This window comes from Excalfactoria chinensis, chromosome 14 (assembly GCF_039878825.1).
Source record: "Excalfactoria chinensis isolate bCotChi1 chromosome 14, bCotChi1.hap2, whole genome shotgun sequence".
NCBI classification, from domain to species: Eukaryota; Metazoa; Chordata; class Aves; order Galliformes; family Phasianidae; genus Excalfactoria; species Excalfactoria chinensis.
In genome coordinates, this window is record NC_092838.1 from 4,069,177 (window position 1) to 4,084,433 (window position 15,257).

At 40.4% G+C, this 15,257-nt stretch overlaps 1 protein-coding gene across 4 annotated transcripts in view; it reads left to right on the forward strand.

The window, feature by feature from the left end:
* Nucleotides 1–1,216: 1,216 nt before the first annotated feature.
* RBBP6 (RB binding protein 6, ubiquitin ligase) overlaps nt 1,217–15,257 on the forward strand; it is a 30,968-nt gene continuing 16,927 nt past the window's right edge. For all 4 annotated transcript variants that reach the window (XM_072348857.1, XM_072348859.1, XM_072348858.1 and 1 more), the window contains exons 1-3: nt 1,217–1,506; nt 8,555–8,654; nt 11,229–11,265. In XM_072348857.1, coding sequence (XP_072204958.1) covers nt 1,341–1,506; nt 8,555–8,654; nt 11,229–11,265 — 303 coding nt within the window. In that variant the 5' untranslated portion in view covers nt 1,217–1,340. The remainder of the gene's footprint in view (nt 1,507–8,554; nt 8,655–11,228; nt 11,266–15,257) is intronic.

The window sequence follows — 15,257 nt, forward strand, 5'->3', positions numbered from 1 at the left end:
CAGCTGGGTTACCTCAAAAGTGGCACCAACGACACTGAGCTGTGAAACTCATTGCAGAGCCATGTGGTTATTCTGGCCCTGTGGGCTCACGGGTGAGGCAAGTTTCTCTTCTCTTGCACAGAAGTCACAGCTACAGACAAAAAAACACTGCAACTACATTGTGAATCAAACACACTCTCTTTATTGCGCTTTTTAAAACCAATCTACGAGTCTGATCTTAGGCAACGACAGCCAAACTTACAGGTAACTCACTCTGTTTTGCAGAACTTAAAAGGACAATTTAGTGCTGAACGCATCTGAGTGAAGGGCAATAAAAGTTACAAGTAACTTAAAGCTGCAGGAACAGTCCTGATACCAACAGGTGTGCAGAGAACACCCAGTCCTAGCCCTGCTCTCCTATTTGCATCGACTTTCAGAAGCACATTCTTTCAGAACCTAACCCAGCTCCGTCTGAAAGCTGCACGTTCTCTCGTCCTCCTCGGGTGATGCTTTTTGAAGCTCCAAACGAGTAGCTGGGAATGCTTTCCCATGTGCTGCCACAACCAGCTAATTGTTTGCTATGACACGTACACTTCTGTTGGGTTTGGGAAGCATCATGGAACAGGCGCGTCAGGGTGAGTCTGTCTCAGTAACAGCACAGCTGCACACGATGGCACACGATCTCCTGTGTGCAGCATGTGGCTATGACCGGAGATCCGGCGGCGGCGCCGAGCGGCCACGTGGTAGGTGACGCGCCGGTAACGGACGGCGGCGACGTTCCGACAGGGGGCGCCCCGCCCGCCGGCAAAAAGGGGCGGAGCCACCCCCAGCCACGTGACACGCACCAGCGGTTCCTTTGTCATAATGCGCTGCGTCACGTGAGCGGTGGGCGTGACCTACCGTTGCGCAGCCGCAGTGCGGTGCCCCGTGCGGTTGGCGGCTGGGAAACCCCTCGGAGAAACGCTGAGGCGGGGGCGCCGGATCCGCCATAGCCAAAGGCCGGGCCTGGGAACGTCGCGAGAGGACGGGGAGCGGAGCCCGAGTGGAGCTGAACCGCGGGGACGCTCCGCGGAGCCCGACCGCGCTGCGAGGAAGAGCCGGGCGGGCGGGCGTACTGCCGAGGCCGAGCTCGGTCGTCAAGAACCGGAGTCGTCGTGGACGCGGGGAGCGGGGCCTCCCGGCGCCGCCGCCATGGAGCCCTGAGGCCTCCCCGAGCGGAGCGTGCCTAGGCCGCGCGGCCTGGCCATGGCGCTGCGCTGTGGTCTCTGAGCGCCGCCCGCCCCCAGCTCAGCGCCGCCGCCTGCCCGGCGCTCGGTGCGGCCTAGCCTGGCGCGCAGGCCTCGCCGCCGCCCGGCCCCACCATGTCGTGCGTCCATTACAAGTTCTCCTCTAAGCTGAACTATGACACCGTCACCTTCGACGGCCTTCACATCTCCCTGTGCGACCTCAAGCGCCAGATCATGGCCCGCGAGAAGCTGAAGGCGGCCGACTGCGACCTGCAGATCACCAACGCCCAGACCAAAGAAGGTGCGTGGGGGGCAGGGCGGGGGTTGGGCGCAGGGTGCAGCGGTGGGACGCGGTACCGTGTGCTTGGGCCTTAGGGAGCCGTGCTTTAGTCGTTGCTGCTCTGACAGAGCCGTCAGGTCCGTATTGTAAATTCAGAGCTACGTGTAGAAGAACGTGCGGCTGATACGTGGTTGCAGAAGCACCGGTTGCCCGGAATTCTGATTAAAATAAGGAAAGATGGGAAATTAACTTGTTACAACAAACTTGCTAGATTTATTTGAAACCTGATGGAGAAAGCTGTGAGAGATAAACATAGAACAGATGTCTAACTTATCTAAAGAATTAAAGTAGATTTAATGGCTTCATTTTCTCCACTGTATTGGAAAGCTGTTTTTGTAGCTGTTGTAGAAACCACTTTAGCAACATCCTTGATCTCGAGTTATCTGATCTATCGTCTTTGCAAAGCCTTAAAAGCCATTTTGTTCTCTATATGCAAATTATACTTTGAAATTTCTTGTTAGAGTAACTTTTTGCCCGTTGTTTTTATTTATTTATTACTGCCGAAGACACTGTCATTCAAGTGCTGTTGAACATTGTTTCATGTTTCCTTTATGTCCCGTTTTTGCATTATTACATAGTAACTATGTCAGGGAGGTGCTGCAGTCTAATGGCAGAGGGCTCATGAGGACTATGAGAAGGAATGTACTTGAAAATAACATAAATTCTTCTAATTCCAATGTGGTGCTCAATTGTCAGTGATGATAATGGTTCTTTATTGCTTGGTGTGGTACGACAGTTTGTGGTGGTGATGTGCCATCCTGATGTGTTTGAATGCGATTCAGGACTTCGGGATGTCATTTCTCAGAAATAAAAAGAACTCTGAAGTGTTTTTATTGAGCAGTGAGCATTTCTGTTCGCCTTGTGGTTCTGGGACACTCTTATGGTTTTCCTTTTCTAATGTGTGTTTTTTGTTTCCCATATTAAAATTCAAGCAATATAATATGTATGCCAGTAACTGTAACTTCAACCGTAGCATTTCAGGTGACCGGGCTTAAAGCTCTCTGATTCTCTACAGATACTAAGAAACTATGTTCAGGATGCTGATAAAGGGACATAACAGCATAACACCAGGAAGCTGCTGACAGATGCCATTGTATCACGTGTGTAGGTAGATGCACGTATTACAAAAATCCTCAACTTTTGTATTGGAACTGAGTAAAATGGTGAGATGCTTTTGGAAAACGTTTCGTTTGTTTTAAGGACTTTACTCAGGAAAGGTCTGTGAATTCTGTTTGCACTTTCTGGCTTCACAGAACTAGCAGCCTGAGTGGACAGCTGATACTGTGTTGTAACAGCTAGGTCTGTGTAAAACACAGCCTTCATACCTCAGTGTTAGATGGTAACAAACTGTGATGCAGACCAATTATTACTAGAACAAAAAGCTTTGATTTGATTTGGTTTGTTTTGCTTGTTTAGAGGTTTTTCTGTTTCTAACAGAATCTTGTCATAGCAGGTGATGAGAGGAGCAGAAAGCAAAATGCTAAAGGGAAAAAATACTAATTTATGCACATATAAGTGTGCATCCCATAAAGTGTTAATTGTATTCTTAATACATATCAGAATCCTGTGGAGAAAAAGTATGTGCCTCAGAAGGTTGTTAAGAGTGGTGTTGGCTAAAGGTAGAGCATCTCTTGAAAGAGTAGGGCCCTTGTTTAAAGGCAGCAAGATTGTCTTCTGGCCCCCTGCATTGCTTTTAGGTCATTATAAGAATAAGGGTAACTTGCAGACTCGATGTATTAGCAGCATGGATGCCTATTGAAGTTTTGTAGGGATAACTTAGGATAATTTAACTTAAAACAAATAAATAACTGTGGGTTTCAGAGCAAGGCCAGATGCCAGTTATTTTAGTTTATACATACCCTTGAATTTTGTTTTGTATTAATCAGATTCAGGTGTTTGAATGCACTATCAAAAGAAGGAGAAAAAATCAGACTAAGATGTTTTACTTGAATTGGATGTCTGGAGTTCTTGTATATGGACACAAAGTGTTCATTTCTTGTGATTTCATGTATGTGTGGGGGGCCTGACAGATGTTGAATTGATACTGGAAAGAATAAAGTGAAACTTGACTGAAAATGGCCTGCTGGATCTGATTCTTTTGGAAAAGTGGGGACAAAATGTGAAGGTAGACTCTTCAATATGCTGAAAAGGCAAAAAGGATGGTTAGGAGCCATAAAAAAAGCCTGTACTCAAAAATGACACACTTAAATATTCATTTGATCAGAATTTGATTGCAGTCTTTCATAGTAGATGTTCTCACTGTGTTATGGAAGATGTGAAAACTTCAGAAGTCGAGTTTCTTGAGTACTCTTTTCTGCCCTAAAACCTTCTGAATCAAAAGCACTTAGAGAATGTGCTATACTGCTGATTTGTCAAAATACATTACAACGAGTTACAGACTAGAAGCGAGTGAGCTGGTCTTGGTGGGATGAATAGTTTTCAGGAGGAGTGGTACTCTTAAAATCTTGGAACTGGGATTTTGTATGAGTTCAGTGCTGTAGTTTGTCCTTAGCAGCTTTCCTGGTGCCCATTGTGGTGCCTTCAAACTCGTGTTCACTCTGAAATCACATGGGATCACAGCTGATGTCTGTGTGCTGGAATGTCTTCAGCAGTTTGCAAACATAGCGCTAAAGATGAGACTTTTAAGCAACTTTTAAACCTTGTCGTTCACTGTATGGTTTTATGCTGCAGTGCTAGTATTAGGAACTGCTTTAGTTATACCTCAGTACAGTCCTTGGGTTGCTATGCAATGCTGGTACATAGAGCTCTCAGAAAGGATGTGGAGTTCTCTGTTGCCCTGGGATAAGGCTAAGGTATGTACCTAGTCAAGGCCTGGTGTGGAGCTCAGATGCAGTGCTTGTCTGAGTCACATGCTTTAACTGTCACCAGCAGGTCTGAGATCCATCCTCTTTGTGGGTGTCAGTTGGATTAATGTCCCTTTGGCAGGTGCTGTGGACAAGCTCAGCCTGATCCATCTTCACACTGTCTTCAGCATTGCTTTCACTTTCTCCTCAGTGATACAAGTGGAGCCAACTGAATGCTGAGGCTTTGGGCAGCCTGTGTGCTCAGATTGATGGTTATATGTTAGTCTCTGACTCATCCATCCAGGATCACATAAGTGCTCTTATGAAGCACAGCACTTCACGATAATGTTGCAAATGAAAGGTCTGTGAACTATTTGACAAGTGAACTGGCTCATTAAAGAAATAGTATGTCAGGTGAGATCATTGATACCTATTGTGGTGGATGCTGAAAACCAGAAATAGCAGCCCACTCCATTAATCAGAGTGTTTCAAGGCAGTTTTTCAGTGCCAGCTACGTAACTTATTTGCTTTTTTCAAAATAAAAAAAATTACAAGTATTGATCAAAATAGAGTAAAAAAGAATTGATAATGAGGGAGAATATTTTGAAGTGCTGGGGAGAAAAAAGCACTTTGAGGAGTTGCCCTATCTTATTTTCCTTTTAGATGAGACAGTTTTGAATGTTAGTGGTTGGTTTCCTCTCTTACTTTTAAGATCCTTCCACCAGTAGCATAGTATCTGATTAGCGAGATATAGAAGCCTAGAACAGGTCATTTTTTGCACACAGTCTTGTGTTGTTAAGGAGCACTTCTCTGTGCTGTGCTAAAAAAGATGCAGTGTTGTCAGACTGAAACCAATGGGTTAAAACAGACCATAAAATGCAGTAAGAACTTCTTAGAGTCACTCGTTTGTAGTATGTGTAACAGAAATTACTAAAACCGTCACATTGTCAGCATTTTATACTTCTTTTTTTGCAGAAGGTTACATATATTGGATGTGTTTTTAATTTGAACTAGTTATTTTTTGATATCTACCTCCATTCAGTCCTTGAAATGTCTCTTTCCCTTGACCCTATAAAGTATACTATTTTCTTGTAGAGCGGATAGCAAGTTTTATACTGTTGTGTCACTTCTGCTTAATACATAGTCCATGTTTTCCTTAGGTTTTGCAAGTTTTTCAAACTGAGTTGTGTGTTTTAATCACAGGTCAGATTGACTAAAGCCTGGTAGCCACTCACTGGCTGGCACCATCAGTAAAATGAGTTTTGAGGAATCAATGATTTGCCTACCTCCTGCTTTGTGGAGAATTTCTGTTAGAGCTTTGCTTGTCAAGTGTGAAAAGTGGCCTTGTTGAATATGATGTCACTGCTCTTTTGCAGATGTTCAGTCACGTGGTGAAGAAGGGTGTGCATTGACACTGCTTTGCAGATCCTGGGAGCTGCCAACTCCCTGCTAGGCAATATTGCTATAGGGGAACAAACTTGTGCTGGAGATGCCAGTTCAATCTGAGAGCTGTTAGGCTGAGCTGGCTTCTGTTGAATTCAGATTGAACAAATGCATTTCCAGGGACTTGAGGAGTAGCTTCAGCTTTCATCCTTTTTTAAAGGAAGTTAAGTTTATACTTTGCATTGTTTTACTTCACTTCTATCAAAGTTTAATCACCAAAATGCATTAAAATAGTTAGAATCAAAAAGAAATAAACATGTTGCAGCCAATTGATTCCAAGTCCTTTTGCAGACGTAGCTTGTGCACTCAGCTGCAGGTAGTCACCCTTCCACCAATTCTCTGTCATGCTATTATGGTGACAAAGCAAATGGGATGAAATAAGTACCAAATACAAATGTGTCATACGTGTCCTATGCAGGTAAAATCTGCTTCACAGGGAGTTATTGGTCTTCTGTTGATCAGTTTAAATATGAAAGCACTGTTGACATTTGAATTTGCTTTTGTATCAGTCTGATCCTGGATGGCTTGAACTCTTTTAACATGCAGACTGAAAGCAAGTGAACATCTGTGTGCATGCAAGGGGAGCTTATTCCAAGGGCTCCTGTGTTGGTGCTTCTCTTCTAAGGGTCAGTAAATTGTTACAAATGACTGAAAGAGGATTTCTTCACCCTTATGCATCATACAACTTCTGTGTGCATTTGGTTTGGCCTCTGGAGGCTTGCATGAATAAAGGCATTGTCTGCGGGAGAGAATGGTTTAGACTCAACAGATTTATAATAGGAACAGAAATGAAGCCTATTTTCACTGTTAGAGAAAAACAGATTGTGCGTTTAAAAACAAAATGCAGTGTGTTTTTGAAGAGGAAAAACGGAAGGTCCCAAAGTGTGTCTTCTGAATGGCTTTGGCTGTCCTAATTTAGTATGAAAATTAACTTTTTTTAGTGTTAGTTTTCTGTTTGTGAGCTAGAAATTTAAAAAAGGGGGGAAAAATGCACTTCAAAGGTAACTCCTCATAGCATTCATTGTCTGAGGTTCTTTTGCCTGTATTTCTGTATTTACGTTAGGCTAGGTTTTCCTGGATGATTTCCATGTATGTATAATGCACGTGGAAAGGAGTCCCTTCTGTTCCTTTCAGCTGAGGTCCAGACAAATCAGTCAGCTGCTCCCTCGTTCACTTTCTAGGAGAGGTGCAAAAATATGCAGTCTGTAGAACTAACAATGTTTGTATTAGGAACAAGCATAGGAAGCTCCTACTTTGTTGAGGAGCCACTGTTGGTTATCCCAGAGCTCTGAAATCTTCATCCAGTGGCTTCCAATCTGAACTCCTGCATTGAGAAGTCCTACTGCAGGCCTTTCGTGACAGCTAGCTTCGTAATGGTTAGATTTTCTTAGAGCTCTAGTGGGTGGTTTCAGGATATATAACTAAAGAAAAGCTGCTGTTTTCATAGATGTCATTAGGAATAGTCCTTTCTCACACAGTTCTAAATGACTGAAATTCAGAGGAATCCTGCTGCTCAATTCCCTTGGGGAAGTTCAGAAATTAGTTTCAACTAGATGATTTTTCAATTTTTTGAAGCAGTAATTTATCATCTGGAAATAGAAATAAATCTTTCATTTCAGAGTTGAAATGATACCCTCTGGTAGGTGTGTTTCAGTCTAAATGAGGCTTCTTTTTCTACGCGTAACATGCTGAAAAATGGAGTGTAAGTCATAAAACAGTCTCACTTTGTGTGTGATCACTGGGCAAAACCACTGTATGAGTGCATGTGTGATGGGATACACAGAGCCTTTGGTTTGCTGATTTGTTCTGTGAAGCTTAATGGCTTTTAGTATTTCAAACTGTGGGCGGGTTATAGGGAATGGCTGCTGATGGTGCTTTAGAATAGTCATAGTTGGCTTGCAGAAGTTCAGTATAAAAGCCATTCTGATGGAGAGACTTTGGTGTTTCGATCTTATTCAGCATCTCAGATGGGATTGTTTGTTTCTTATGTAAAAGGTCAGTTTTCCTCCTTTTCAGAAGGCCAGGATGGTGTTAACCACAGCAAGGCCTGGATAGCTTCAGGCATGCTATTTTGTAAAAGCTTTTTAAAATCTGCCTTTGTAAGTAGTTTCGAGTTACTCTGCTCTGAAAAAAGTGACTGTCTAGAATTTACCCTTCTGTAGTTAATGGAAGCTAAATAATGAGTTTTAAGATGAGAGATACCACTATAGTTTGAGCCACTCCTGGCCTATTTGTGAGAGTGGGCTGAAAAAAGTCTGTTAAGCTCCTAGACAGCGGTGGTAGGTACTATTCAGTGTTCTGTGTCAGACACTAGCCGCCAAAACGAATTGGTTTAAGTTACCAACTACGAAAGCAATAGCTCAGAGTTGTCACGTTTAGTTAAGGCCCTGTCTCAGTACATTTATTTTGTGCTTGTGGAACTGTAGCGGTTTGTTTTTTCTCCTGAAGCCTATTGATACTGTAGCCTAACAGAAGTAAAAGCAACCTACTGTAGAAGGAATGAACCCTGTGCACTCGCAGATTCTTTCAGTGACCTTTTAGGCCATTTTGCTGTTGACATTCAGAGTAGCTTAATGTTGTTGCTTATGTTCAATTATCAAACTTAGTTTTTTTTGAGTAGACCGTTACTTTAAGGCAGTAAAAGTGCGGATGGTACGTGTATATTTCTGTTTTTGTGTCTTTAGAAGAGTGCTCTGAGGTGTCATGTCATGTCAATATGTGCTCTTATGACCTTTGTCCTGCATTTGTGTTTTTTTTTTTAGAATACACAGATGATAACGCTCTGATTCCCAAGAATTCGTCTGTAATTGTTAGAAGAATCCCTATTGGTGGAGTTAAAGCTACAAGCAAAACATATGTTATGTAAGTATACGTAAAGCACTCTATTTTTTGTGAGATGTTTCTTCACTTTTTGGATTGACATGAGTTACCTAAAGGCATTCATACTGTATATTTATTTTTAAAGCTGCCATTATTTTTGTCTTTGTATTGGGGTGGATTTTTATGCATTTCTCCTATAACAGACTTAGATTTTTAGGCCTGCCAGCAGCAGCGACTTTTGAGGTGATTCTGTTGGCTTTGTTCCTGGGGCCAATTTTCTGAGACCCAAGATTTTAGATCCTGTTTCCTCTACATGAGGAGATTCCTTACTATATGCATTACTCTATTTGATTTTGTGGTAGATCGAAATTTACACTACTGTGCCTATCTGTATGCTGTTCCCATCTCAGTAGTCTGCTTCTCAGTGTGAAACCTTACTTGCCACATCACAAAGACAAAAATGCAAGATTCTTATGGCCCAAACCTGGTATTTTTGCATGCTCGCAATATAGGATGGAGCAAGGGTTACCAGTTGGTGAGCCATTCAAGCAAGAAGTCTCATACATAACTGATTCCTGTTAGTTTCCTTAGGACAATAATTGTCTCAAGCAAGTGAAAAAGAACAATGCCCTTAAGTTTATTGCTTTTTATGTGGGTACCATGAAGGAATAGCTACAGCTTTCCTGACTTTAAACTTGGTGAGTGTGTTAGCATGCTGCCAAATGTTACTATTTAGCTTTCTGATTTTACCTTAATTAAGTTGGTGTCTGTGCTCCATGTTTTCATCGCAGTATTCCTGGAGAACAGAGAATCACATGTATTTATTATAATTAGATTATGGGATTGTTGCTGTCATTTATTTATTCACAGAATCCAGTTCTGCATCAGCTGTTAGCATTGTTTGAATGACCCAGTTTTCTAGCCTTCTCAAAGATACATCTCTCCAATACAATTAGTAGCTGTTAGTAACTTGTGGTTTTACCTCACCTTTTTAACATTAATTCTCAGCAAATAAAGTTTACTGATGAGTTACAATTTGTCTTTTCCAAATGCTGCAGCAGTACTTTGGTACCCATAAAACATTTGCAAGCAAAAAGGTTGAATTCATGTGGCTCTGCACGTGAAGTTCAGTATATTACTGCCATAGTTATTTTAGCCATTTCAGACCCTACCTGGTAATTCTGGACCGTACAGCACCATGCTTATAAACATCACCTTGTTTTAGGGCCTAAGTGCATATGCCTAATGCTGTCTTGTTGATGCATCCTCCATCTCTGGTTGGATGGCACCCCCTCCTGGTATCATAATGTTGCTCTAAAACTAGAGGACAGATGCAGCTAGTATCAAAGATCTAATAAATATATTTATGTGGGGATAGAGGAGGAATTGTGCTGCTATTTTAATGTTGAAAATTAACTAGATAGATTAGCTTTCTATTCCTTCACCTGGAAACTCTGCAGAAACAAGTGGCAGAGTGGCTAAGTCTTGGGAATTATGAGCACATGCTCTAATGGTGGAGAGGCCTTTGTAAATGTTTTATTCTTCACAGAGTTTGTTCTTCAAGGTAAATGCATAAAGAAACTTCTGCATGGTAATCTATAGTATTTCCGTATACCTCCTCATCTTTGGGGTATGCAACATCAGCCCCGTGGTTTCCTGGCAGTGGCAGGGAACAGAAGCCTGTCCCTGCATATGTCAGTTCCATAGCAGCCTTTAAATCGCTGCTGCTTATGGGACAGTTCCAGTGTTTGAACTGTTTGTGAATTCTGTCAGGGGTTGCGTGTCAGATTCAGGAGCAGTGTGCGGAATCTCAGCAAGTTTTCAAACATAAGAAATATTTCCTAAAATATTGTAGAATTTTCAAGATTATTTTTAAAGCAAATTCTGGCAATTAAGACCTTTTTTTTTGTCACAGGACTCCTAAATCGCACAAAATCGTAGAAACTCCTTTCAGGTGACATTTCTACTACTATTTTTAGTCAATATAGCATAGATAACAAGTTCTAATATTTTGGCAATTTCATAGCTGAATATAGCAGATATTTGAACACAGTGCTTGGGCTTCCACAAACAAACACAGTTCTAAAGACTCCGAAGCAGAAATTTTTGTTATTCCTTTGTCAGATGACTGACTTCTCTATTACTTTTTGTTCACTTGAGTAAATTTGCACTTCAGAGTATCTGGACTGTAAGTGCTCTTTCCTGGAAATGAAAGTTTTGTATCAGCCCACTAATTGTAACACTGGGGATATATGGATTAACTAAAGCTGGCTTCACGCTTAGAATGTTATTGAAGAACACAAAGCCGTGGCACAGACATCATGTTTTTTTTCTGCTTACATAGCAGAGACAAAATGCCTGAGGACTTCTGCTTGCACTGTTACGTTTCTGTAAATATATCAGATACAGCTATATCTGTAAGTCTTAAAATCGTATTTAACAGAGTAGAAATGTGATTTTTTTCATTGTACTGAATGTACAGAGGGAGAAGAGTTTATGAATAAATGTCTACTTTCACTAGACTTTCAGAATGTAATTTTTCAATGCTTGGGTTGTATAATCTCTTTGTACAAGTGCTTTTCCTTAAATTCTGATCACTTCTATTTCTTCTTCTAGAAGTCGAACTGAACCAGTGAGTGGAACATCAAAAGCAGTATGTAAAAACACAATCTCACACTTTTTTTTTCTACACACTGCACTTTAATTATAAACAATGTAGTCTTACATTAATTTTCCAAATATTAACTTAATATCTTTTCAATCAAAACATAGTCTATGTTGTAAATACAATGTATTTGATTCAGAGTAGTAAAAACTGAGTAATGATACCATTTGCGCAGTTCTAATGTGAATCTTGGTATTTGTGCCTAGTAATGCATTGTATTTCATATTGAACGTGCTAGAATATTCCCTGTATGACTTTTTGTTGTACAGATACTGTATGATCGTTTTAGATCGTGTAGGTTTGAGGTTTGCACAATTGAACATGGTGCCATGTTCTACATCTGTCTGTCTATAGCTAGTGATATGTATGTTTGTATAGGTTGTTGTGTGCTTTTTGTTTCTTGCAATAAAAATGTTTGGAGTGTATTTTTTGCCATTTTCACATTGTATCACTTAGTTTTTGTTTTTAAATACCTTTTTTTGCCTAATGGTTTTTGAAAATGTTATCAAAAACCACTGAGAAACCATTATTGTTAAACTGGGTATTGTTTCTTACTTTTGACCTGGGGGTTCAAACAAATACCAAAACCAACATATCCCGTGCATTTTCTGAGGACTTTTCTATGCAGCTAAATAATTCCTTTTTGAGTCCTTTAACACTTGAGTGTTTGCTCCTCAAAATGTAATTGAAGTGATATTGTTTGGGCCCCCCTGAGTACACGAATGTCTTGACAAATCAACTTGAATTTGAGTATCATTGAATATCATTGCTATGAAGTGGTATTCTAAAGCTCTGCATTTGGACTTTTCACTTTATCTAATGAAACAGTTTAGTTTAATAGTTTAAGTGAAAATGTCTAAAACGTGGTATACAAACTTCAGCACAAGGATAGAGCCTGGTGCATTTGTGGCTAAAGTCTGTGTCAGCTTTCTGAACTTTCCTTTGTAGTGTATTTTTGAATTTGGGTGACCCCGGGGTTGGATGCTGCTTTAATTTCCCAAAGTTTAAGCCTCTCTTTAGTATACCACCATTTTGGATTTACATTTGGAAAAGGGGAAGTGTTTTTTGTCAGGCTTGAAAACACGCTGTTACTCTGTTGCCAAAATATAGATAAGTACACAAGGAAATACTTGATTGGTAATGACCTAAATATTGATTTGCCACTTGGGTCAAATATTATGTATAATTCTGAATTTCAATATAGTCCTTACAGTATAAAAATCATTGCTTGGTGGTTTTTATTTTTCATCTTTAAGTATAACTGCTTTTTCTTCACCAGAATGGTGTGAGGCATTACACTAACCCTGGATCATTGGATCTGATCACTTTGAGTTGTTAGGATAACATAACCTAGAAATTCCTAAACTCAGTGTCTGTGTTCTATGAAGAATACAGCCTCTGTATGGTTTGCAATCAACTTCAGTTCAAAACCTTTTTGTATGTAGGTCTAAAAAGACTTTAAGTCTGAATCTGACATCCGTAACTCAATCCCTGATTGGTTTGAATTCCTTTTGTGACATAAATACCTCTCTTGAGTTCAAGTTAGCTTAACTGGGCCAGTGACCCTAGTAGTTAATGTAATGCATTTGCGTAAACCACGTTTATAGTATTTGATCTAATTCAGATGGGTTTTTATTTCTTGGTACCAGTTATTTTTGTTTACTAGCATGTGTATAAACACAAACCACATGTTCATAAATAAAGTTAACCTTCTTTTAGCCTTGTGTGTTCCCTGGCATGTCTGTATTGCATTCTTAAGTACCATCTCATTGTAAGCTAACGTAGATATGTCAAAAAAAAGAACAAAGGGTATCTGGAGTATGTTGGGGGGAGTTAGTGTTAGTTAGGACTAATTAAAGTAAATGGAAGACAAAGCAAAAACATTTCCCTCTTGTATGCTCTGACTGCACCCAGTTTGGGCTGTGGGTAGGCATAGAGAGAGTGGTAACTCCCTGCATATATGTAAACATATATGCATATGTAAAAATAAAAGGTTACTTTAAAAGCACTGCGTTGTCAGGAGCTTCTAGAGTTGGAAGCACAGTGAGATTCGCTTTTAAGGGCAGCTCAGATCTTTGTCTAATGATTTTTTTTTTCTTTTTATTTGAAATAAATATGGAAACAAACAACCCAGGATGCACAAAAGCTTACAGCATATTTTTTCATTGTTTCTCTTTCATGATAGCTGTCCTGCTTCCAAATGTGTGTTGTTCTATTGATAATACAGCCGAATCAAGGCAGTAGGTTTTTTTGTTTTAGCATTAGTATTTCAGGAACTGCCAGAACTGCTGTTTGGCATTTATCCTTAGAGACTGCAGAAATGCACAGTTCTGTCCTGTACTTTAGGGCCATGAAATACAGCTGCAATTCTTCCTTGCTGAATTTGCATTTCAACTAAGTTCTGAGGTTTTAGACAACAGCTGTAACAGCTCTAGCATTCCAGCAGCAAGATTAGCGTTTACACTGCTTTCTGTCCCCTTTTCTCTTTATTTCATGTTTCCTTCTGTTTAGTCTTCTGTAGGAATTGAGAGTTAATACATCTGACTGGCAACTGCGTGGGTTTTTTTTTCCCCCAGTTCTCCTGCAGTTCCACCTTAGGGCTGTGCACAGTATTCCTGGAGGTGTTTCTGCTTGACTGATTGGATGGCCTGGCAAGAATTAGTTTAGCCAAAATGTAATGGGGGAAAAAAAATAGACAAGAGTGCAGGATCTTTGGAAGGATGGCCATTGGGCAAATGTACTGCATTATCTGCTTGCTGCTTTTGTTAGAAAGGAGTGTTGTTACCTCCTTAGGAAACCAAACTATTGCCTGCAGGCCGTGTATTGCACTTTCCCAATAAAATACAAGAACTGATAAATATTTTGTTTGTTCCTTATCAGTACCAGACTGTTTAATGTATCATCAGATTTCTAGGTTCCATTAGCTAGTGCCCTTAATTTATAATTTGCCCCTGAAAAACCACCAAATGATAGTGGCCAAGTTGTGCCTCCCATGAGACAACATAGGTCTCTCTTTCTTTCAAGTTTAATGGAGTGGCACATGGAGTGTCATGCTTCTCAGTGCTCAGTCAGATGTCCTTTTTTAACCTAATTGCATTTTCTGAAAAGAAAACGTCATTAACTAAAACCTGTGTGAGGGTTCATCTCCAGATAGGTATTTTCTTCCCCACAATCTGCTCAAGTTCTTGCCTTGAATCTTTCCTCTCTGTTAGGCAATAAGGTTCATTTTCAAGGAAGGGTTGTTTATCGCTTTTCTGATCAGTTCAGTGATCTCTCAAGGAGGTCTGTTCAGTTTACATGCCGAATTCTTTTTCTACTCTTTTGAACTTATTATGTTTTAAGTCTAATTTTGAGTGTCTTTCTGGTAATGCTTTACTAGTGTGAGCCTGCTGCTGCTTGTGATGTGATTCAAAAAACAGAAAAGGGTGCTTTCCAGTAGTGGGAAAGCTATACTTTGGTTCTCAGTAAGCACTGTGGTCCATTATTAAGTGGCCTTTAGACCTCATTCCTTTAGGTTGATCCTGTAGGCTGGAAGGGAGAAAAGTAGTTGTGATAGAGAAAAATACTGTTGCACTCTTTTCATTATTACCTTATTGTATGCTGTGTTTTCTTGCTTTTGTGCATTTAGTACTAGGCTTTTATTTGGAAGCTATTTTTGTCTGATAGCAGGGAAAACATTGAATTTTCATACTTTCCAAACTAATTCATATAGTAAGCTCTCTATTAAAGTAGTAGAAATCAGTTTTCATAGGCTACTCTGTCACGGTAAGCCCCTTTATTTCAATACTTTAATCAGGGTTTTGTTTGTTTGGTTTTTATTAGAAAGGTGATGGGTTGCTTTTCTGACTGATGCTTTTGGTTGCTATTTTAATTTGGGTTTTGTGGGGTGTGGTTTGTCCCTCTCCTCATTTAGAAATAGCAGAGTTCATGGTTTGGAGCTGATAGGCCTGTGCTTTATTTTTGCAGGCTGCCACTATGTT